Source organism: Rutidosis leptorrhynchoides, chromosome 6 (assembly GCF_046630445.1).
Source record: "Rutidosis leptorrhynchoides isolate AG116_Rl617_1_P2 chromosome 6, CSIRO_AGI_Rlap_v1, whole genome shotgun sequence".
NCBI classification, from domain to species: Eukaryota; Viridiplantae; Streptophyta; class Magnoliopsida; order Asterales; family Asteraceae; genus Rutidosis; species Rutidosis leptorrhynchoides.
This window is the reverse complement of record NC_092338.1, coordinates 49,840,269-49,866,873: the sequence shown is the minus strand read 5'-3', so window position 1 is coordinate 49,866,873 and position 26,605 is coordinate 49,840,269. Positions and strand designations below refer to the sequence as shown.

General features: G+C 32.8%; 1 protein-coding gene across 1 annotated transcript; it reads left to right on the top strand.

Annotated features, from left to right (window-relative positions):
• Nucleotides 1-18,997: 18,997 nt before the first annotated feature.
• LOC139856128 (coniferyl alcohol acyltransferase-like) lies at nucleotides 18,998-25,948 on the top strand. Its single transcript, XM_071845363.1, has 2 exons — nucleotides 18,998-19,402; nucleotides 24,992-25,948. Exons 1-2 carry the CDS (start codon nucleotides 18,998-19,000, stop codon nucleotides 25,946-25,948), a joined length of 1,362 nt encoding a protein of 453 aa, XP_071701464.1.
• Nucleotides 25,949-26,605: the final 657 nt, after the last annotated feature.

Sequence of the window (26,605 nt, the reverse complement as noted above, 5' to 3'; positions counted from 1 at the left end):
TTACTGCTAATGTGGTAAGATATAAACGGTTCTCCGGTAACGATGATGAAAGGGTAATCTTTATAATAAGGTTTATTCGAATGAAAGATTGAAGTTGATTTTTCGGAGCTGTGACAAAATTGGCTAATTTTGGAAAGGGATTGTAAAAGTTATCTTGGGTAATAATAATGCTAAAAGGAATTAACACAACTATGTGTTAAACGTTTACTTAGTTTCCGAGATTTTTTTTTTACAAGTGCATAACTATATGCATCAATCTTTTCTTCCGTAGATGAAGTGCGGTTGGTTCCTCCTCTTGATTGAGGTGTTTTCAAAATCATGAAAGGTTTGAACGCAGAATGTAATTGTGAAGATAAAAATGAGGTTTAAGATGAAATCAAGTGGCAAACTTGAAGAAATGTTTAGTTTCATATGTTATATTCAATATTTTAATTTATTTTAATTATCTAATGTTATTAGTCCACAGTCGATAGTCCACATTTAACAGTCCAATAATTCATATATAATTTAATATATAATATTCGAATTAATTAATACGTATCGTGACCCGTGTACATGTCTCAGACTCGATCACAACTCAAACTATATATATTATTGTAGAATCAACCTCAACCCTGTATAGAGAACTCGATCATTACTACATATAGAGTGTCTATGGTGATTCCAAATAATATATATAGATGTGTCGATATGATATGTCAAAACCTTGTATACGTGTCCCGATATTTAAAGTGCGTAAAATAAATAACAGAGAATAAATGATGATAAATAAAGTACGTAAAGTAAATAACAGAAATTAAATGACGTTAAATAAAATTGCGAGAATTAAAATTACGATAAAATAAATTGCAATAATTAAATTACGATAAATAAAATGTAATATGGAATTAACAGTTAGCTAGGAATAGTTAGCTAGAATTTTGTTAGCGTGGTTTCTTAACAAAATTTCATATTGTCAATTAGTCTGTTTCTAATCAATTTTTATTGTGTCCATTATTTCTTTATTATGCCACTTGTTGGATTCTGATAGGTCAAAATCCAAATATAAAATTGAATGAAAATGGTTATTTTGTGGTGAACGGATTCGTATAGCTGTGGTTGTAAGTAGGATAGTAAATAAGAGTTGAATCAGATTCGTAGAATATATAGTGTAACTTATTAATGCGAAATCTAAATATTCCTCGGGTATTACCTACCCGTTAAAATATTTTCACCATTAACAGTTTGTACAATAAAAATTTTAATTACAATCTTTATGACAACATATATACATATATATTTTCTTCAGACGTAATCATGGATTTAATGAGTTAATGTGATATTAAACTCATCAGATTTACGGCTAGAACTAGAGTACATAATCTCTAAAACATTAGAGATTACATAATCATCACGAAGGACAAAGATAGTTTATGTCGAACGATTCGTAGAATGATGATTATGCTTGAGGTATAGATTGGGAGGTTGAGACGTGTGATGATGTTGTTGTTGTTGGTACTGGTTATGCTGCTGGTGCTGCTGATGGTGGTACTGTTGCTGTCGGTGCTACAAGTGTTGTTGGTGCTGAGGATGGTGATGATGTTGGTGTAGTAAGTATAGCTTGTAGATCACGCACCATTCTTGTCAGGGTTTCTATCCTACCCTCTATCATTTCTATCCATCCACTCATCTGATTCGATAGATTTTGATTATCAATTCGAAGTTTCCTAACTTCTTCTAATATTCCCCTTCGATTGGTATTCGGAAGTAGAGGTTGAATATTTTCTGAGATTGCAGCAATCCGACCTTCGAGGCGGAATATTTTAGCAAGAAGGGTGAATACAGTGTTGCGCATAGGTTCACCGGTAAGTACATCGTTTTCTCCGATGTTAGGAGGTAATTTTGGTTCGCAGTAGGGCTCGCCTTCTTCATTTCTCCATCGAGTGAGTAAGTCTCGGACCCACCCCTATCTCCTCCAGAAAGAAAAATAACTAAATGGTTGAGACACTTCTGGTTCATTGACTTCGGAGTCTGCTTCAATATACATCTCGAAATCGCTTCCCGAACTAATGGAATCCAAGCTAGGTATAGGATCCATCTCTCACGATCAGTTAAAGGGTTTTGATATGAAATGATTTTCGAATATCGAATGATATTCTAATTATATATAGAATATCTATACATACTTCCAAAGATCCCGTGAATTACGGAGAAAATTAAGGAAACGTGTCAGATAAAGTCTACAGTGACAGATACGCTAAGATATGGATTAGTAGATATGCTAAGATATGAATTTTGTCTATACACTATTCATGCAATCATTGCAGTAAGATGTGTCTAGACTAAGAATGATAAGCAGGTAATTTCCTAAGGATGATAAACTGATGATTTCCGACAAAAATGATAAGCAAAATTTTTGACATGCAGACACGGTCGAAGTCCAGACTTACTAAAGCATCCTAACGACTTATCAGTTAGACACACTAATGCAGACCTGGTTCGCTAAGACCACCGCTCTGATACCAACTGTAGAGACCCGTCCTAATCCATCTGGACGAAGTCCATATCGATTATAAACGATTCACAACAGTTGATTACATCGCGAGGTACTTGACCTCTATATGATACATTTTACAAACATTGCATTCGTTTTTGAAAAGACAATCTTTCATTACATCGGAAGTTGACGACATGCATATCATTTCATAATAAATCTAACTAAAATTGACTTAATAATAATCTTGATGAATGCAACGACTCGAACGCAACGTCTATTGAAATATGTCATGAATGACTCCAAGTAATATCTCTAAGATGAGCAAATGCACAGCGGGAGATTTCTTTCGTACCTGAGAATAAACATGCTTTCAAGTGTCAATCAAAAAGGTTGGTGAGTTCATTAGTTTATCATAAATAATCATTTCATAATTTTAATAGACCACAAGATTTCATATTCCCAATTCTCATCAATAAACGTCCCATGCATAGAGACAAAAATATCATTCATATGGATTGAACACCTGGTAACCGACATTAACTAGTTGCATATAAGAATATTCCCTATCATTCCGGGATCCTCCTTCGGACATGATATAAATTTCGAAGTACTAAAGCATCCGGTACTTTGGATGGGGTTTGTTAGGCCCAATAGATCTATCTTTAGGATTCGCGTCAATTAGGGTGTCTGTTCCTTAATTCTTAGATTATCAGACTAAAAAGGGGCATATTCGATTTCGATCATTCAACCATATAATGTAGTTTCAATTACTTGTGTCTATTTCGTAAAACATTTATAAAAATTGAGCATGTATTCTCAGCCCAAAAATATAAAGGGTAAAAAGGCAAATGAAACTCACCATACTGTATTTCGTAGTAAAAATACATATAACGTCATTGAACAAGTGAAAGGTTGGCCTCGGATTCACGAACCTATATTAATTATATGTTTTTATGTGTTGGTTAATATTTGTCTAAAAATATTAGGTTAGGTCATAGTGTACCACAATCCTAATGCCCGAGACTAATATGCAAAAGTCAACAAAAGTCAATTTGACTAAAAAATGATTTACAAAATTTATACATGATTATTATATATTTTAAATATCGTCATTTTATATTTTTAAATATTTTAAAAAGATTTATTAAAGTAAATAATATAATTCATTTATTAATAAATAACATTTTTATATAAAAATATACTTTTATATATCGTAAGTAATAAAATTTATAAAGTTCATTTAATATCATAAAATATTATGATATGTTTTATTAAGGTACTTATATTATTTGTGTTTGATAAAATAATTTTGGTAATAAGTAAAAGTTGTATTATTTTGTAATAATAATTATTGTTATCCTGTTAATAAAAATTTTAATTTTTATATTTACTAAAAATGATGTTATGATAAAATGATAGTTCTAATTCATAATAATAATGAAATTTTATATTAACAATGATATTCCTCTTAAAAATAATAATTTTTGTAAAAAAGATATTTTTAATATTAATAATACTTTTAATAATAATAGTGATAAAAATAATGAAAAACAATAATTTTATTTAAATCAATTTCTTACAATATTTTAAATTTCATCATGATATCCATACTCATTATTTCTTAATTGATTTGTTAGTAGTTTTTAAATCGTCTTTTATGTCGCGTTTATTTTAATGATAATAATAGTAATTATAATAATTAAGTGTTACTACTACTAGTTTAAACTATAATAATACTAATAATAAATAATATTATGATAATGATGTTACTAATAACTATTTTAATGATAATAATAATAATACTAATTAATAATTTAACGATATTAATAATAATAAAAATAATAATTTTTAATGATAATACTTTTTATTGATAATACTAATACTAATAATAATAATAATAATAATAATAATAATAATTTGATAAAAAAACTAGAACGACGATAATAACGACGATGATAATAATCATTTTTAATAATAATATCAAAAATTCAATTGACTATAACTTCTAATCCGTTCATCGAATCCATTCGTCATCTAAAGGAAAAGTTCTTAATTTTTCGCTAGCTTTCCAAGGACATGCAGATCTTATACCTTATCTCAACCGCAGGTGTAACTAATTCAAGATTCAACATAACCTATCTAAGGGCAATATCAAAAAGTACTAACATGCATAATCCAAAATACTCGAGCACTAGTCAGGGATACACTATTAGTATGTAAAAATTTATTTACGAGTACTCACGTATCAATATTGAGATTCAATATTGCAGGAAAGGTAAGTAGATGCAACGGAGATGACAAACGCTAAATTGATCTCATGAGCATTCCCATGAACCATACCCATCACCTCCATAGCTATAACCCATAATTTCCTTAGCTCTATCCCGCTCATAAAAACTCGTTTTAAAAACATACGAGCAGAACCTCGTCGTAGTATTTTATGTAATAATACTAATAATATCGCTCCTAATACTACTATTACTACTAATAATAATAAGATTAATAATCTTAATATTAATAATAATAAATAAAATAAATAAACATATACGGAGTAATACAGAGGATGAATGCAAAAATGAATCACAAAATGGAACCGTTCGACTTTTTAAAGGAATGTTGGCCACCAACCCCAACCATGCAATCGCATGGTATTGAAAGGGTTTGTCCATGCGATTGCATGGACACAATTTTCACCTCCCATTAGCGAATCACGACTGCCGACACCAACTTTTACATCATATACATACGTAACAATTACTTTAAATATATTATTTAATATATAATATATTTAATCTTTAGAATTAATTAAATATTATATTATATTTACGCTCATGGTAAAAATATAATTTTTACAAAAATGACACGGACGTGGTCTCACAACTCATGTACCACTTTCGGTTTTTTGAGCGTACTTTCGTACGTTTAGAAAACTAGCCTTTTACGTTACGCGACGCGTACCCTTATTAATAATTTGACTTTTTCATCAACAAATTACTTTATAAAAAAATGACTTATATAGTTGAGTGTTGTAGTCATTTGCTTTTATAAATCAGTGGTTCATTGTTTCTCATAATATTTTATTTTAAATCAGGACATTTTATGACTAAGTTAAAAATATAGATATATATATATATATATATATATATATATATATATATATATATATATATATATATATATATATATACCTATTTAGAAATATAAGTTTGTATCCAAAATCTTTTATTTAACCATATAACATTTAGTTTTTCAAAACTATATATTTTCCAAAGTTTATTTTTATTTCGTTTAGAAAAATAGTTTATCGCGTAACGCTTTCATTTTACGAATTTAAGTAGATATAATTAATTTATGTTCTAATCGTTTTAAATATCAGTTGCGTCACTAGGCGAGTGTTACTACCGTGTACTTGATTTGAAAACATATATATATTTAATGAGCATGTTTTAAATACACGTTACAACCAATATTCCAACTTACGTTTATTTAATCAACCGCCGTTAAGATAGCCAAGTCCTATTATATCAACAAATGTTTTCGTACAGTTGAAAACTACCTTAATTGATTACTATGAAATTCCATCGATAAACATATGAACCAATTACTATTATGTAAAGTATTTATATTAAATACTTCGTTAACGTTATTGAGTTATAATATATACACATATTCATATAGAATCATTTACGTTTGTTTAATGGTTCGTGAATCACTGAAATTTGGTCGAGGTTAAATGATTGTATGAACACAGTTTAAAACTCTGGAGATTTAACTTAACAAACTTTGCTTATCGTGTTGGAATAATATAAAGATAAAGTTTAAATTTGGTCGAAAATTCCCGGGTCGTCACAGTACCTACCCGTTAAAGAAATTTCGTCCCGAAATTTGATCGTGATCATCATGGCTAATCATAAAAATGCTTTTATGATGAATATAAGTTGGTATAAAGAGTTTTATCACTATTGAGTAATATAGATAAAACGATTCGATTACTTGAAGAGTACGAGTGAAGCTATCATAAAAAAAACGAAATGCGAAATAAAATTTTGTTTTAACTTTTGACGTTGTTTTGGTTGAATTTCGGAATTTAATGGATTTAAAGAAAATCTTCAAAATCTAAAAGATTTGATTCTTCGGCGAATAAGAAAATTATGATTCTCTAATTAAATGCGGAGATCTGCCTTAATTTCTCTATCAATTATTTCACTATAAATTAACTTCTTCCGTTCCATTATTTTTATCATTCCTATACTCAATTCCTAAATTCAAAAGATTATGAAAATGCTTAATCCAGTTCTAATCCTTGTTCTTATCCTTACTATCGCAACAATTTTTCTCCTTTTCCATCTTCCACCAGAGGAATCTGCTTATTTCTACTTTGACCTTGGGGTTATAGTAATTTTAATTCTCCTGTGTCTTTATGTTGCGATAGACATTGATATACATGGTTTGTAATTTAGGTGTTGTTATCGGACTTAATATCCCCCCCTTATATTTCAATGTCCCAATTTCTGTTTCTTATAATCATTGTCATCCACAGTTAATACTCCCTCCTATTTGCTGCGATTTTATACTCTAATTTCTATTTCAGAGTTTTGTCCCTCTGTTTCTTCTTCTTGCGATTAGGCATCTCTTGTAATGGTCCAGAATTCGCAGATATAAGTTTCAGAATGAACATTGTTAATGTTCTAAGAAAGAAATGGTAATAGTATAATCTGACTTGTCAAATTACTAGATCTCAAAGGGAAAATAGGATTATCAAGAAAAACATGTTCTTGATATGTTTATAGATTTATACAGAATGTAAGAGTCGTGTAACATGGCACATGATGACGTTATGATCTGTGAATCATCACGTTCCATTTAGAAACTCAGCATGACTTTTTGTAATATAATCATGTTGATCAAGTGTCATTATATTATACTAACTCATGCTTCAGTCCCCAACACTACTTCAAAATCATTCATAGTTTAAACTCGAAGGTTTACAGAATATAGAAACTAACAGTTTCTTATATGATGTAACACTGTTAGCGCGAAGAGATAAATAATTTTGGACAAGAATATTTATGAAAATATCCTCAGAAATATCGAAGATATTTATGATGATATTTTGGAATTTCTAAGTTCGAAGGTTGATGAAGAAAATTTGTCCGCGAGAGTTTAGAGTCTGGAGTAAGGTATTCGTTAATGACTTCAGTAGATACTGAATCATTTGGATTCTTTGAAGGCAGATTTATTCTTTGTGATTTGTCTACAGTCTCCTTCTTGGTTTGCTCAATCCGCTTTCCAGTTTCAACAATTCTGAGCTTTGCCAACCTACTATTCTTTATCATCAAACTTCCGGCTGTTAAAGTCGTGTACAGTTTTTTTGCTGCTGTATTCAGCTTTTTCAGAATTTGAAGTATTGATTTGTAGACTGAGTGCTTTTCAGCATTTCAGAATGAAAAATCATAATTCTAAGGGATAAATGTTATATGTATATATATAACTGTTGATGTAGACATGCTGCGAGATTTCAAGATACTGATTGCTAAATTCTGATGATTCGTATGGCAATTCTCGTTACAATGTGCGAATGAGTAAATGATGGGATTTTGATAAATATGATGATTTTTCGAAAAATCAAAGATCAATGAAGTTGCTGATGAATTTACTGCTAATGTGGTAAGATATAAACGGTTCTCCGGTAACGATGATGAAAGGTTAATCTTTATAATAAGGTTTATTCGAATGAAAGATTGAAGTTGATTTTTCGGAGCTGTGACAAAATTGGCTAATTTTGGAAAGGGATTGTAAAAGTTATCTTGGGTAATAATAACGCTAAAAGGAATTAACACAACTATGGTTTAAACGTTTACTTAGTTTCCGAGAGTTTTTTTTTCAAGTGCATAACTATATGCATCAATCTTTTCTTCCGTAGATGAAGTGCGGTTGGTTCCTCCTCTTGATTGAGATGTTTTCAAAATCATGAAAGGTTTAAACCCAGAATGTAATTGTGAAGATACAAATGAGGTTTAAGATGAAATCAAGTGGCAAACTTGAAGAAATGTTTAGTTTCATATGTTATATTCAATATTTTAATTCATTTTAATTGTCTAATGTTATTAGTCCGCAGTCGATAGTCCACATTTGACAGTCCAATAATTCATATATAATTTAATATATAATATTCGAATTAATTAATACGTATCGTGACCCGTGTACATGTCTCAGACTCGATCACAACTCAAACTATATATATTATTGTAGAATCAACCTCAACCCTGTATAGAGAACTCGATCATTACTGCATATAGAGTGTCTATGGTGATTCCAAATAATATATATAGATGCGTCGATATGATATGTCAAAACCTTGTATACGTGTCCCGATATTTAAAGTGCGTAAAATAAATAACAGAGAATAAATGACGATAAATAAAGTACGTAAAGTAAATAACAGAAATTAAATGACGTTAAATAAAATTGCGAGAATTAAAATTGCGATAAAATAAATTGCTATAATTAAATTGCGATAAATAAAATGTAATATGGAATTAACAGTTAGCTAGGAACAGTTAGCTAGGATTTTGTTAGCATGGTTTCTTAACAAAATTTCATATTGTCAATTAGTCTGTTTCTAATCAATTTTTATTGTGTCCATTATTTCTTCATTATGCCACTTGTTGGATTCTGATAGGTCAAAATCCAAATATAAAATTGAATGAAAATGGTTATTTTGTGGTGAACGGATTCGTATAGCTGTGGTTGTAAGTAAGATAGTAAATAAGAGTTGAATCAGATTCGTAGAATGTACAGTGTAACTTATTAATGCGAAATCTAAATATTCCTCGGGTATTACCTACCCGTTAAAATATTTTCACCATTAACAGTTTGTACAATAAAAAATTTAATTACAATCTTTATGACAACATATATACATATATATTTTCTTCAGACGTAATCATGGATTTAATGAGTTAATGTGATATTAAACTCATCAGATTTACGGCTAGAACTAGAGTACATAATCTCTAAAACATTAGAGATTACATAATCATCACGAAGGACAAAGATAGTTTATGTAGAACGATTCGTAGAACAATGATTATGCTTGAGGTATAGATTGGGAGGTTGAGAGGTGTGATGATGTCGTTGTTGTTGGTACTGGTTATGCTGCTGGTGCAGCTGATGGTGGTACTGTTGCTGTCGGTGCTACAAGTGTTGTTGGTGCTGAGGTTGGTGATGATGTTGGTGTAGTAAGTATAGCTTGTAGATCACGCACCATTCTTGCAGGGTTTCTATCCTACCCTCTATCATTTCTATCCATCCACTCATCTGATTCGATAGATCTTGATTATCAATTCGAAGTTTCCTAACTTCTTCTAATATTCCCCTTCGATTGGTATCTGTTACTGTAAACTTTGCCTGTCATATTCCATAAATTTCTCCGTAATCTACGAAATCTTTTGCTATATATATATATATATATATATATATATATATATATATATATATATATATATATATATATATATATATATATATATATATATATATATATATATATATATATATATATTCTATGTAATTAGAAAACCATCTGATAGCCGGAAATCATCTCATATCGAAAAATCCTTTATTCAATCGTACGAAATGGAACTCGCCACTAGAACAAGTCCCTCGGATTCCGATATGGAGTTTCACTCGAGCTCCGAGAGCAGTGTGACCGGAATGGATCAATCAATTAGCCATCATCTATTCTGGATGAATTGAGGATGGGTTCGTAGTCTACTTAATCATTGGAGACAAGAAGAAGGTGATCCCTTCCATCCACCACATTGCCCTCTTGGCGATGAACCTGAAGCACTTACCAGCGAACCCGTCCGAGACACCATTTTTTCTCTCATTTCCAGAGTGTCTCGTCACGACTACATATTATCTCAAATTCTAGATCTTATTCATCCGCTCGTCCGAACCGCCAATTATCCTTGTGTAATAGAAGAAGTCAACGAGCTTCGCGCTCGGGTACTGACTTTGGAGGATATGGTGCAAAGGTTGCAAGCACCAGCAGCAGCACCGGCAGCAACAGTACCACCATCAGCAACACCAACAGTGCCATCACCACCACCAACAGCAACATTCGCATCCCACACCTCAACATCACAATCTGTACCTCGAGCATCAACATCACATGCACCATAGATACCAAGGAGTACCAAAAACATTATCCGATGAAGTATTGATTCAAAACTTCATTGAAGAAGCATTCTGCGGCGATTATGTAATCTCTAAAGTCTTAGAGATTATCTATTCTAGCCCTAACCTTAAATCAGATGAATGAACCAAGATGATAGAAGGAAGAATAGAAACCCTGACAAGAATGGTGCGTGATTTACAAGCTAGACTTTTTTACCAACAACATCAAAAGTACCGTCAGCAACACTAGCACCGCCAGTATCGCCAGTATCACCGTCAGTATTCCCAACACCAGCAACACCTGTAACACTACAAGCTCCATCAATTACATAACCACCAACGATATCGACAACACAATCACCAATAGGTATATCAAAATAACGAGTTATGAAGTATTAACTCATTTCCACTGAAGGATTTATATATCTTATATATATAATTTTTTTTAACCATAATGAATCTTTCCGTACTAAGCTATTATGTGTGAATCTTAACTACTCGGTTAATTCATATTACTAATATGCTATGATGTACATTCTTCGTTAGCGACTTAATCATCATTAACTACAATCTCTGTTTCAATTCAATGAATTTCATTTCATAATAAATCAAGTGTATTATTCAAATATATGTTTAATTTTACACTTTTATTATCGATATACTCGAAACTTTCTAGAGAACATCATTCGTGCCTTGCGAAGTTCACAAGAATCCCACGAACACCAACATCATTCACCGAGTAAATATCAATAAAAATGAATGATGAAGCATTGATTCATAATTTCATTTACGATGAAGTGATAATTCACGAAAATTAGGAAATTTCTAAAGTTTTAGAAATTATTCATTTCTAATTCCAACCGAAAATCAAATGAGTTTAATTAATTATTAACTCATTAAATTTACATTACGTCTGAAGAAAATATACATACATATATATTTTCATAAAGACTGTAAGAAAAATCATTTGTACAAAAATGTTATTTGTGAATTTTTTTTAACGGGTAGGTAATACCCGAGAGATATATAAATTCACAATTAATATGTTACATTCTTCGAATCTGATTCCGCAATCATCAACTATACTCACTACTTTCACAACAATAGAAATCAACACAACGTTTCTCATCCAATTTTGATTACATATTCTGATTTTGACAAATCAAAATTCAAGTCAATATTTAACAGAAGACATCACTCTTAGATTCCTACATCTTTCAAAGCTATAATTTGACTTCGAAACTGTGCTAGAACATCATTTCTATTCATAGAACCCAGAAAAATATTTGTATCATTCAAAATCCTAGAACATCATATGTATATTAACGATTACAATTTGTGTTCAAACCCTTCGAAATTCCTGAAGACACTTCAAATAATGAACAATCGAGATGATGATCCAACCACATATTAACAACAGTCTTGCACCTGAAAAGCTCTCGAAAGCATAGTCGTAGTTTAACACGTATCCATGTCAGACCCTTTGGCATTTATTAGCAAAAATAACTGTGCGATTCCTTTTCAAATTAGTCAGTTTTGTTACAGCTCCAGCAAGTCGACTTCGACTTTTCAGTTGAAACAGTCTTATTATAACCTCGCTATATACGTTGCCTTTCGCCATCGTTACCGGGGAACCGTTTATGTTCTACCACATTAGCAGTAAACTTCCCAACAACTTCATTAATCTTTGACTTTCAGAAGAAAAAAAATCATTATCGAAACCCTATCATATACTCATCCGCACCTTGTAACGAGAATTGCCATACCAATTAGCGAGAATCAGCAATCAGTATTTTGAAACTTCGCAGCATGTCTACATCAACAGTTATATATATACATATAACGTCCATCTCTTAGACTTACATGCTTCGAATGTGAAGTTTCTGAAAAACACTCCAATCTACGAATTAGTTCTCCGAAATTTTGAAAAAGCTGAATGAGGCAGCAGAAACTGTAGACAATCGTAACAGTCGAAAATTTGATGATAAAGAATGGTGGGTTGGCAAAGCTCAGAAAAAGAGAAGGTTTGGTACTGGAGAACGGATTGAGCAAACCATGAAGGAGGCTGTGGACAAATCACAAGGACGAAATCTACCTTCAAAGAATCCAAATGATTCACTGTCTGCTGAAGTCTTTAGCGAAAACCTTACTCCTGACTCTAAACCTTTACGGACAAATCTTCATCATCATCCATTGATGTTAGAAATTCTAAGATATCAACATATCTCTCATTATAAATATCTTTGATATTTCTGAAGATATCTTCATAACTATTGTTATCCGAAATTATTTATCTCTTCGCGCTATCTGTGTTACATCATAAAAGAAACTATTTTAATTTCAAAATTCTGAAACCTTTGAGTTTAAAATATGAATTTTTTTGAAGTAGTGTTAGGAACTGAAGCATGAGTTAGTATAATATAATGACACTTGATCAACGTGATTATATTACAGTAAGTCATGCTGAGTTTCTAAATGAGACGTGATGATTCACAGATCATAACATCATCATGTGCCATGTTACACGACTCTTGTATTCTACTTAAACTCTAAATATATCAAGAAAATATTTTTCTTGATAATTCGGTCTTTTTCGAGGTATTCTGGTAATTTGACAAATCAAGATCGTGCCATTACAATTTCCTTCTTAGAACATTAACTATGTTCATTTCAAAATCCATACCTACGAATTCTGGACCATTATTCGCTTGACTTGAAGTCGGGAAGAGGAGACAAAAGTATAGAACTCTTGAATATAAAAGAAAATATAAAGCTTGACAACAACACATAAATTACAAACCGTGCATATCAATACGTATTGTCACGGAAAGGCACAGGAGAATTAAAATTACTATAACCCCAAGGTAATAGTAAAAATAAATAAAATCCTCCGGCAGTAGATGAAAAAGAAGAATGACAGATATGAAAGTTAGGAGTATATCAAGAATCAGTACTGGATGGAGCATATTGATAAATGAATTGAGGGAAAAAGAATAGAATGAGTGAGTTGTAAGGAAACGAATGGGGTGGATTTATAGTGACATATCCGACAGAGCAATCGAGACAGATTATCTCATTTAACCAAAGAATATCCTAATTTCCTTAATTATCGAAGGACCAAATCTTATTACAAATATTTTTTCAAAATCCCTTGAACTCCGGAATTCAATCCTATCTAAGTCAAAAGATATGACGAATCTACACTTACTCATTTCACTCTTGTGCGATAGCTTCACTCGTACTCTTCACAAAATCAAATTATTTTATCTATATTACTTAATAATGATAAAACTTTATTTATCAACTTATATTCTTCATAATAACATTCTTAATATTATCCATGACGACCTCCATCAAATTTCGGGGACGAAATTTCTTTAACGGGTAGGTACTGTGACAACCCGGAAATTTCCGAACAAATTTAAACATTATCTTTATATTATTCCGACATGATAAGCAAAGTTTGTTAAGTTAAATCTCAAGAATTTTAAACCGTGTTCATACATTCATTTAACCCTGACCAAATTCCGACGAATCACGAACCATTATATAAATGAGTATGATTATATATGTATATATATGTATATATATTATAACTTAAAAATATTAACAAAGTATTAAACGTATAATACTTTACATGAACGTATTTGTTTCAATATGATTATCGATGGAATTAGAAGATAATATCAAATGATTGATTTATCAGATACATTATATGATTACAAGTCTCTGTTGAGAGGTTCACTTTGATTTAGGAAACCTTTCCTTTTAACGGTATTCGGAATAAATGGTAAAGTGATCTACAAGTAGGCATAAGGTGACGAATAACGAAAGTTAGACAAACGTTTGTGGAAAATTGAGTTTCATAATATTCAATTGATTTAGTTTCAAACATGCGGAAATGTTTTTCGATTCAACAGAATTTGATTTATTAAAACGATTTTGATAACATAATTTGAATATATAAATGTTGATTATTAAATATATAAATAAACTCGTAACGTGTATTTAAAATATGTTTATGAATATTGAATATATGTATATGATTTTGAATTAATTAAGTAAAACGATTGTAACACTCGCTTATTGATTCGATTGATATTTAGATATGTCAATTAGTACGTTAAGAAGTTAGAACAAACGCTAGCACATAAATGAACTATACTTAGTTAAGTTTTAAAGTGTAAACGTTACGTGTTATGATATTTTTCTAAAAGAAATAAAAATGAATTTTGAAATATAATAAGTTTGAAAAACTAAATGTTATATTATTAAGTAAATATTTTAAGTACAAAATTTATATTTCTAAATGAGAATATATATATTTCGCACAATGGTAAGATATAATATTTATTTAGTTATAGAACATGTTGATTTAAAATAATACTTTTATATATAACGAGACGATGATTTATAGAAGCAAATGACCATAACACTCAAAATTATAAGTTACATTTATTATAAGATAACTTATCGATGTATGAGTCTAATTTTTGATAATGGTACACATCACTAAACGTAAAGTGCTAGTTTCTTAAGCGTACGAAAGGTCATTCGAGAAACCGGAACCAGGACATGAGTCGAGTGACAACGTACGAGTCATTGGAACTAAAATTACAATTTAACTATGCACGTAAATATAATATAATATATAATTAATTATATGAATTAAAAATAATATATATTTAATAATAATAAAACTGTCGGCAAGGTTCAAACAATGAAGTGTGAGCTGTAAGGGGGCTCATGCGATCGCATGGCCTTCCCTTCTTGCACCCATGCGATAGCATGGTGGCAGGTCCCAGCAAAAGTCTATAAAACTTGATTCGTTCTGGCTTAAATCACACACACATATAGATAGATAGATAAGTACTCCGTAATATTATTAATTATTATTATTATTATTAATATTATTATTATTAATATTAAAAATATTATCATTATTAGTAGTAGTATTATTATTAGTATTATACATAAAATACTACGACGAGGTTCTGCTCGCATGTTTTCAAAATGGATTTTCGAGAGGAATAAAGCTAAGGAAATTATGGGTTATAGCTATGGAGGTTATGTGTATGATTTGGGGGTGTAGCTCGTGAGGTCAATCTAGTGTTTATCATCTTCGTTGCGTCTACGTACTTTCCTGCAATATTGAATCTCAATATTGATACGTGAGCACTCATAACTTAACTTTTATATATTAATAGTGTATCCCTGACTAGTGCTCGAGTATATATGATTGTGCATGCTTGTATGTTTAATTTTGTCATTAGATAGCTTATGATAAATTGTGAATTTGATATATATGCGATTGTAATAAGGTATATGATATGCATGTCGTTGGAAAGTTAACGAAAAATTAATAACTTTTCATTTAGAAAGCGTATGGTTTCGATGAACGGATTAATAGATATAGTCAATTGAATTATCTATGATTTTAAGTATTATTGTTAAAATGATTATTATTACTATTAACGTTATCGTTATCGTTATCGTTATCATCGTTATTATCGTCATTATTATTATTATCTAATAATCAATATTATTATTATTATTATTATTATTATTATTATTATTATTATTATTATTATTATTATTATTATTATTATTATTATTATTATTATTATTATTATTATTATTATTATTATTAAAATAATTAATATTTTTTATCAAAACTATCATTTTAATATTATAAATATATTCAATAGAAAGTATAATTTTACTATTCCTAACATTATTATATTATCCAAATTCACTTTTTCAAAATAACCCTCAACTTTGATCAAAACACAAATCGACCCCCAAAACTATGAATTCACTATTCCTAACATTATTATATTACCAAAATTCACTTTTTCAAAATAATCCCTCAACTTTGGTCAAAATACAAATCGAATGACCCCCTCAATTTTGGTCAAAATACAAATCGGTCCTCCAACCAGAATTTTCAAAAAACATCTTACGGGACATATTTTCTCGCTTGCCGCGAGTTAAATTTTCCCAACAACACCGTTGAACTTGAAATAATTTTACGAACACAACGCAACTAACTCTCACAAAACGGATGCCTTTTAAAAAACGCTAAATGGTTTGGGCCACCTTTCATACACATTATTTTTTTCCCAAACACTTGGTTTTCCATTATGACCTGCTTTGGAGTTTTGCTGCGAAGCGCGGGCTCCTTAACTTGTTTTTATCGTTATTATTATTATTATTACAAAAAATACCACTGTTACTTATTATTGTTATTATCAATATTATTTTATCAAATAAACATGTGATACAAAGATATTTTTACCACACGTAATATAATTACATTAATATTACATACCACTATATTTTTATGTGAACTTATTAAATCTTAATATTTAAGATATATAAAAGTATATTTTTATCATATATAAATTTTAAATATAAATTCTTATTAACAAATGACTTTTATTAATTACTCTAATAAAATCTGATAGATATATTTTAAATATATAAAACGACTATATTTATGTTATATAAATTTAAAAAATCATTTTGAATCAAATTGATTTTTTTGTTGACTTTGGCATGATGATCTCGAGCATTAGGATTGTGATACACTATGACTTGACCTAAATTGTTAGACAGATATTGACCAACATATAAATATATATACTTAATATAGGTTCGTGAATCCGAGGCCAACCTTGCACTTGTTCAATGCCATCATGTGCATATTTACTACGAAATACAGTATAGTGAGTTTCATTTGCTCCTTTTTAAATGTTTTTGCAATATATATTTTTGGGACTGAGAATACATGCGCTTTTATAAATGTTTGACGAAATAGACACAAGTAATCGAAACTACATTCTATGGTTGAATGATAGAAATCGAATATGCCCCTTTTAGTCTGGTAATCTAAGAATTAGGGAACAGACACCCTAATTGACGCGAATCCTAAAGATAGATCTATCGGGCCCAACGAGCCCCATCCAAAGTACCGGATGCTTTAGTACTTCGAATTTATCATGTCCGAAGGTTGTCCCGGAATGATGGGGATATTCTATATCCATCTAGTTAAGGTCGATTACCAGGTGTTCACCATATGAATGATTTTTATCTCTATGTATGGGATGTATGTTTATGAGAAATGGAAATGAAAATCTTGTGGTCTATTAAAATAATGGAAATGATTGTTTATGATAAACTAATGAACTCACCAACCTTTTGGTTGACACTTGAAAGCATGTTTATTCTCAGGTATGAAAGAAATCTTCCGCTGTGCATTTGCTCATTTTAGAGATATTACTTGGAGTCATTCATGACATATTTCAATAGACGTTGCATTCGAGTCGTTGAGTTCAATAAAGATTATTATTATAAATGACAGATTAAGTCATTTATAGTTTGGATATTATGAAATGGTATGCATGCCTGTCAACTTTCGATGTAATGAAAGTTTATCTTTTAAAAACGAATGCAATGTTTGTAAAATGTATCATTTAGAGGTCAAATACCTCGCAATATAATCATATGTTATTGTATTCGTCCTTATGGATTAGGACGAGTCGTCTCATGGAGTTTCTTCCTAACAGGTGTGTGGGTGACAAATGAGAGGATTCAATGTCAAAATTGTCGTTCTAAAAAAAACATCACCACCCAAGGCTAAAAGGAGGTCGTCGAAAAAAATCCAAATATCACCGGAACTATCACGCCACCATGATCTCGGAGACACTACCAAAAACCCCAGCACCTCCAAACTCAGAAAACCAAAGTCCCAACTTGGCACTCGTCACCTTGCCACCATGAGGAGCGGAGCCGGAAAATCAGAGCTCTGACGAATAAGTCGAGGATGCAAACCACACCAGAGTCACGATCGAAGCCCATATCCACGAAGGAGAAGCCTCAGAAGCACCAGCAATCGTACTTAGAGTACATGTATTCTGATCCAGAGTAACATAGACGTATGCCCTGTAAATAGTATAATGCAGTCATTTCTTGTAGTCAAAACTGTCAGTTATCTAGTGTACATGTATTCTGATCCAGAGTGATTAATTAAGGAGTATTATTCATATATGCTGACACATCATCCAATCTAGCAAAATCAATCAGTTTAGCTAAATGAAATAGGTAATAAATAGTTGGTGAGATGAAGAAATTTCTTAACATTTTAATAAAAAATAACAGCTTCTTCAATTTAACCAGGCCCTACTACTTTTAACAAATAAAAAACTTGGCCCATTTTCTTATATAAACCATTGCATTTCTATCAACCTTTGTCACCCATAATATCATATCTAATCTCCTCAACTAAAAACACTCATTTATTTCTTAATCACTCTTGTAAGTTTTTCTCTCATTGCCTTAATGGGTTCATGTGGAACTTTCTCAGTGTGTGTGAAGAAGAGGGACATAATTGCGGCCGCATTGCCCGTACAAGACCACTGGCTGCCTATGTCGAATCTTGACCTACTCCTTCCGCCTTTAGATGTTGGAGTTTTCTTGTGCTACAAGAAATCTCTACCTATCGACCAAAGCGTGAATGTAGTCAAGAAATCATTGGCGCAAGCACTAGCTTTATATTACCCGTTTGCGGGAGAAGTTGTGCAAAACAGCCTTGGTGAACCCGAAGTGCTTTGTAACAACCGTGGTGTCGATTTCATTCTGGCCCATGCTGATATGGAGCTAAAGAACATTGATCTCTATAATCCAGATGAATCTGTAGAGAGAAAACTTGTTCCGATTAAAAAGCAAGGCGTTGTTACCGTTCAGGTAATTAATTTTGTTTTACATAAACGTACCTTAATATATTATTAATCCAACAAAAGGGATGCGTCTCTTAGAGAAGGACCAAAACTTTAGAAATTGAGATTTGAAATGAACCAAAAATTAATTAGCTAGCTACCATCATACATACAAATCTAAATTGGAATTTGATGATGAAACATTGAAACTAGCTCCTAGTTCATTCAATAATTAAGAAACGTACTCTTTAATTTATATACATTATTATAATTATATTATATATATAAATATATACTCCGTAAATCTTTATCGTGTATAAGCTATCTAAAAGAATCGATATTATGCAAACCGTGTCCTTTATTCATTCGATTGTGTTGTTTATATACACCTTTACAATATCTCTAAAAGATGTCCAAATCCTACCTAACCGACCTATTATTTTTGGACGTGGATTACAACTTGATTGACAAGGTATATCTCTTCCAAATATAATACAATAATATACATAAATAATATGTCGGCTATTACTCCCCCGCAGTCGAAGCTACCGGAGAATGGATGCAGAGACTGGATCGAAACTCTTCAAAAAGTAAGCGAGGGAGACCCTTGGTGAAAATGTCGGCAATCTGATATCTAGTAGGTACATGAAGAACACGAACATGGCCCTTTGCCACCTTTTCTCGAACAAAATGAATATCCATTTCAATGTGTTTTGTTCGTTGGTGTTGAACTGGATTGACGGATAGATAAATAGCACTGACGTTGTCGCAGAAAACCAAAGTAGCCTTATGAATAGGATAGTGTAACTCGAGAAGCAAATTCCGAATCCAGCATGTTTCGGCAACAACGTTTGCCACTCCCCGATATTCAGCCTCGGCACTAGAACGTGAAATAGTAGGTTGGCGCTTAGAGGACCACGATATTAAATTATCACCAAAATAAACACAGTACCCAGATGTTGATCGTCGGGTATCCGGGCAACCACCCCAATCCGCATCCGTGTATGCTACCAAGTTCTGATGTCGACTCTTGTTTATATATAAACCGAGAGATGTAGTACCCTGCAAATATCGAATGATCCTTTTTAAAGCAAGCATGTGGACGTCTTTTGGATCGTGCATGTGGAGGCAAACTTGTTGCACGGCGTATGAAATATCGGGACGAGTAAACGTCAAGTATTGTAGGGCTCCGGCTAAACTTCGATATTTGGTTGGATTAGAATATGGTTCTCCTGATTTGGTACTTAATTTTCCATTACAATCTACTGGTGTCGAAACCGATTGGCAATTTTCCATACCTGCACGTGAGATTATGTCTTTTGTGTATGCCTCTTGACTCAAAAATAAACCTGTTTTAGAACGAGTTACTGAAATTCCCAAGAAAGAATGTAGAGGCCCCAAATCCTTCATAGCGAACTCATGTGATAAAAGTGACATTAGTCTTTTTCGCAAATGCTCATTTGAAGTCGTAAGTACGATGTCATCCACATAGAGTAAAAGATAAGCCACATCATGTCCATGTTTATATATAAATAGTGAATGATCACACTTACTATGGACAAAGCCAATACGAGCCGCATAATCAGCGAACCTTTGATACCAAGCACGTGGAGCTTGTTTTAAACCATAAAGAGACCGTTTCAAGAGACATACATGGTCAGGATAGGTGGGATCACGAAAACCTGCAGGTTGTGACATGTACACTGTTTCATTAAGATGTCCGTGCAAAAAAGCATTCTTTACATCCAGTTGACGAATTTGCCACGACTTTGAAACTGCAATGTTAAGTACCGTACGAATAGTAGCCGGTTTAACAACCGGGCTAAAAGTTTCGTTACAGTCAATTCCAACTTGTTGTGATCGACCATCACCAACCAACCGCGCCTTATACCGTTCAAATGACCCATCGGATTTCATCTTATGGCGGTAAATCCACATTGAACGAATTACCTGCATGTTAGGAAGACGAGGTACAAGAGTCCATGTTTCATTATCCATTAAGGCCTTATATTCATCGGCCATGGCGTGTTTCCAATTGGGATCCGCGAGAGCAATTTTGGGATTAGTCGGTATAGGAGAAAGAGATGTAGTGGCCGAGAGGTTGAAAGGAATTTTTGGTTTAAAAATACCTGACATGCTTCTTGTGTGGATTGTGCGTGGAGGAGTAGAAGGTGACTCAGAAGATTGAGGTGAAGGTGGCGTAGTATTTGGTTGACCAAAATGGGAATGATTTGTGTCACCAGAAGATGAGTGTTGCGTAGGTGAATTAGTGGAAGTGGACTGAGTAAAATTGGGCTGCGACAGGTTAGTAGGCTCGACATTGTTGGGCCTAGAAAGTGGAGTAGACAAAGATGGGCTGGTAGGAGTTATAGATACAGTAGGCGTGGGAATGAAATTATTAGAATGAGGTGAAGAGTTGAAATCAGTAGAATATATAAGTGGTGAAATCCCTTCATTACAAAATTTATATGTTTCAGGTTTTGAGGGATTTAATTTGGTAAAAGGAAAGATTGTTTCGTCGAAGAGAACATGTCGCGAAATAATGATTTTGTGGGTGGATAAATCGTAGCATTTATATCCACGATGATTGGTTGGATATCCCAAGAAGACGCATGGTGTAGAGCGAGATTCAAGTTTATGTATTTTTATAGATGGGAAGAGTGGGTAGCATAGACAACCAAATACACGTAAGTGATCATAAGATGGGAGACGGTTATATAGTTTTTGAGTGGGGGAGACATTTTTTAGTAATCGACTTGGAATAATGTTGATAAGATACGTCGCCATTTCAAGAGCATGGTGCCAAAAACGATGGGGTACGCACGAATGAGACAAGAGTGTTCGCATGACATTATTGATGGCACGGATTTTTCTTTCCGCCTTGCCATTTTGAGACGAAGTGTAAGGACATGAGAAACGAAAGTTCATCCCATTAAGTTTGCAAAATTGGTGAAAAGTGGTGTTATTATACTCCGTCCCATTGTCACATTGAAGCTGTTTAATTGAAACGCCAAATTGAGTTTTTATGTAAGAATGAAAAGATTTAAAGATAGAGAAGACTTGAGATTTATGTCCTAAAGGGAAAGTCCATAGAAAATTACTGTAATCATCCAAGAACAAGATATAATATTTATGACCACTACTACTAAGTATTGGAGACGTCCACAAATCACTATGCACAATATCAAACGGAGCATAAGTATTAGAAAAAGAAGCATAAAATGGTAACTTGATATGTTTGCCAAAAACACACGATTGACAAAGTTTATTACTAGAATTCGAAATACAATTTATTGAAAGATTATTTCTAAGAGACTTCAACACATCACCACCCGGATGTCCTAAGCGATGGTGCCACAAATCTTGAGATAAAGCTAGAAAACTTGAAGGAGAGGATAGTTGACGCAGCATGGAAGAGTGGAGTGGATATAGGTCACCGGTGCTATTGCATCGTAGGATGATAGTCCCCTTCGGAAATTCCTTCACAGTAAAACCAAAAGGATCAAAAGATATGGATATGCTATTGTCAGTGGTAAGACGACGTACAGAAATTAAATTCTTTATAAGTTGGGGAGCATATAAGACATTGGATAAGAGTAATGGTTTCTGGTTAGATGAGATATAGGTTCGGCCAATCCCATTTATTGGAATACGGTTGCCATTGCCAACTAATATATGTTTAGGATGACCCGAATGAAAATGAAACATTAACTTACCTTGAGATCCCGTCATGTGTGCAGTTGCTCCTGTGTCCATGTACCAATTATTATCTTCAGGCGGGTTCAAACTCATGGTGTACATAGCGGACTCAATGTCTGTTGGAGTGGAAGATGCGACTGAAGGAGCATAGCTGGGTCGTGCAGGACGTGGGCCAAGCAAACCAGGTTGTCCATTAGGAGTGGGGTTTCTAGGCCATTGGGCCGTGGGATAAGGACAAGGAGGCGAGGTCCATGGGCTATGTTGTTGCCAATTTCCTGGATTATATTGCCACTGTGAGTTGTATGGCCCATAAGAATAGTTGTTGCTGTAGAAATTTCTGCCACGACCTCGTTGATAGCCACCACGACCCCGATATCCACCTCGATTATAACCTCTGCCCCGGTTACTCTGACCACCACCACGAGATGAATTGTTGTGACCAGCGGGTGGTTTGGATGGCTCAGAAGGAGAAGTGGTTGCCACGAGCGCAGAACCGGCAGTAGCAGCGGCTTGAGTGGTTTGTTTTGCTTTTCGTGTTTCTTCCAATATGAGTTTCGAACGGGCCTCGTAAAAGCTTGGAAGAGGCTGCATATGATTAATATGAGAACCAATAGTATCATAAGATTCGTTTAAACCCGTAACCAATTGTAGAACCAATCGGTCATCATCAATAGTTGGTCCAACATCAGACAGCTGATCAGCAAGCATTTTAAGCTCTTGACAATAAGCGGACACATTGGGAAAGTCATCTAAACGTGTATTAGTGAATTTGTGGGTGAGGTGCACAGCTCGTGTATTTTTGTTGTCTTGGAAGATGTTGCGGAGACGCTCCCACGCCTGTTGAGCAGTTGAGTTTGGTTTTAGAATTGTAGAAAGTAGATCGGTAGAGATGGTGCTATAGATCCACTGTAAGACAATAGAATCGAGTCGTTTCCAGGATGCTGTAGGTGTGGAAGATGTGGGTGTGGTGGTTTCGCTGGTAGTGGATGATGAAGAAGAGTCATCCGGAATGATATGGCTGATCACATCGAAAGCGGTACAGTGGATTTTAAAGAGTTCGGACCAGTTGGTGTATTGATTTTTGTCCATCTCCAGAACAATCGGAACAAAGTTTTTGATATTATTCACGGTGACAGCAGGGTGAAGTTTGTTATTTGATTCAGACATCGTGAGATATGCAGAAAAGAAACAAAGAAGTATTTGTGAGGAAGAAGATGTTTAAGGCTGTTGGATCAGAACGTCTGATACCATAAAAGAATCGATATTATGCAAACCGTGTCCTTTATTCATTCGATTGTGTTGTTTATATACACCTTTACAATATCTCTAAAAGATGTCCAAATCCTACCTAACCGACCTATTATTTTTGGACGTGGATTACAACTTGATTGACAAGGTATATCTCTTCCAAATATAATACAATAATATACATAAATAATATGTCGGCTATTACTATCTATGACAAAAAAACATGCATGAAACAAATAATGGCGCATTATTATAATGGACATATAAATTAGGATGAATAATGTAGTACTTATTTTATACAAATTTATCAACTTTGCTAGGAGAAGTTGGTAAGACGTTGAGAAATTAGATAATTACATCCGATGTCACGAATAAAGGGTTACATGCATTCTGGAGTTGTTTCCAAACTAAACAACTACACTTATAGTGTAACGCCCTCAAATTTAAAACATCACATATATATCTTCATATTTCAACTAAAAAACTAGAGCGACAGTAGATATTACTCCGTAATTAATTAATTTATACTTTAAACTTATAAGAGATTCAAACTTATTTTTCAATTTGTTTCGATGTTGTTACATCTACTGCCACTACTACTATTTAAGACAAAAATGATAATTTATTTAATATTAGCCTTTCTATTTTTATTTGTCTTAAAATTAAATAGGTCACGGAGCTGAACTGTGGAGGTTTAGTGATTGGATGCTCGTTTGATCATCGAGTAGCTGACGCTTACTCGATCAACATGTTCTTGACTGCATGGGCTGAATATACTCAATTGAAACCCATGTCCCGCCATCCATCTTTCAGGCGTTCGATGCTTAACCCAAGGCGTCCACCTATTATGAACACCTCATACGACAACCTATTCGTACCGATATCGTCTCTTCCTCCACCAACGTCTTACTTGCCAGCCAGTAATCCTCTCATAAGTCGCATATACTATATCGAATCCAAAGATATCGATGACCTTCAAATGAGTTCAAAAAAAAGTAAAATTGTATCATTCATTGCATATTTATGGAAGATAATAGCCGAGTGTGATGATGGGTTTGACACTTGTAAGATGGGCGTTGTAGTTGATGGAAGAGAAAGACTAGAAAAAGTCAACGTTGACAAACTTTCATTGTCAAACACCAATTCTTTTTCCATGCAAAACTATTTTGGAAATGTGCTTTCTATCCCATATGGTGAAGCAAAATCAAGTGAGCTAAAAAACATGCCACTAAATTTGGTAGCTAACATGGTCCATGACTTTGTGTGTCCTTCACTAACCGAGGAACATTTTAGGGGACTCATTGATTGGGTCGAGTTGCATCGACCTGAGCCAGCGGTCGCAAAGATTTATACCAAAATGGAAGCTAATGACGGTGAAGCTGTTGTTGTTTCATCCGGACAACGCTTTCCTGTTGAAAGCGTCGATTTTGGATGGGGTAAGCCGGATTTTGGTTCGTACCATTTTCCATGGGGCGGGCAAACGGGGTATGTGATGCCGATGCCGAATGCTAAAAAGAAGGGAGATTGGATTGTTTATATGCATCTACTTGAAAAGCATTTGGACTTGATTGAAACAAAGGGAAGGAATGTGTTTAAACCATTGACTTCAACATATCTAGACTTTTAATTAGTGGTCGTTTATTTTCTCATATACATACATATATTAAGTTACTATGTACTACACTAATAGATTTAACAATGGTGTGCCACTTTGTAAAAGTATAGTGAAAAAGTTTAAAATACGTGTGTAATGTCAATTATATATCCTTCAATGTCACAAAAAGCTCTTTGATGGTTTTCTACTCTTAGAAAGATGTTGTTGGTGTCTTTGACCTCGATGATCACGATAACGAACCTTCGAATTGGTAAATATATCATGTGTCTCAAGATAATTGTCCTGTTTTGACTTTCCAATGTCTTTATTTTTAAACTTTGACTTTAAATATATTTATTTGTATTATACAACATCAATTATATATATCAAAATAAAATTTTTAAATGAAAATTAAGTAATAAATAATGATTTCCACGTAATTCAAATGGATAGTGATATTTTTATCTAATAAATTCATAATTATGAATGCATTAAGTACTTTTTTTCCTTAAATAACCATACTATTAAAAATAGAATGCCTTCATAAGAATTTTATAAACCGATATAACGACTCGACGATCGTTAAGGCTCGAAAAAAGTAACAATCTAGAAAGACCGAAAACATAGCTAATGCAAACCGAGCCAAAACGAGAACGATCATACAACGAGCAACCACAACAAACTAATAAA

Coding starts and splice junctions, on each gene's coding strand:
- LOC139856128 (XM_071845363.1), top strand. CDS start 18,998: ATGGGTTCATGTGGAACTTTCTCAGTGTGTGTGAAGAAGAGGGACATA. Junction 19,403..24,991: donor AAGGCGTTGTTACCGTTCAG/GTAATTAATTTT, acceptor AAAATTAAATAG/GTCACGGAGCTGAACTGTGG.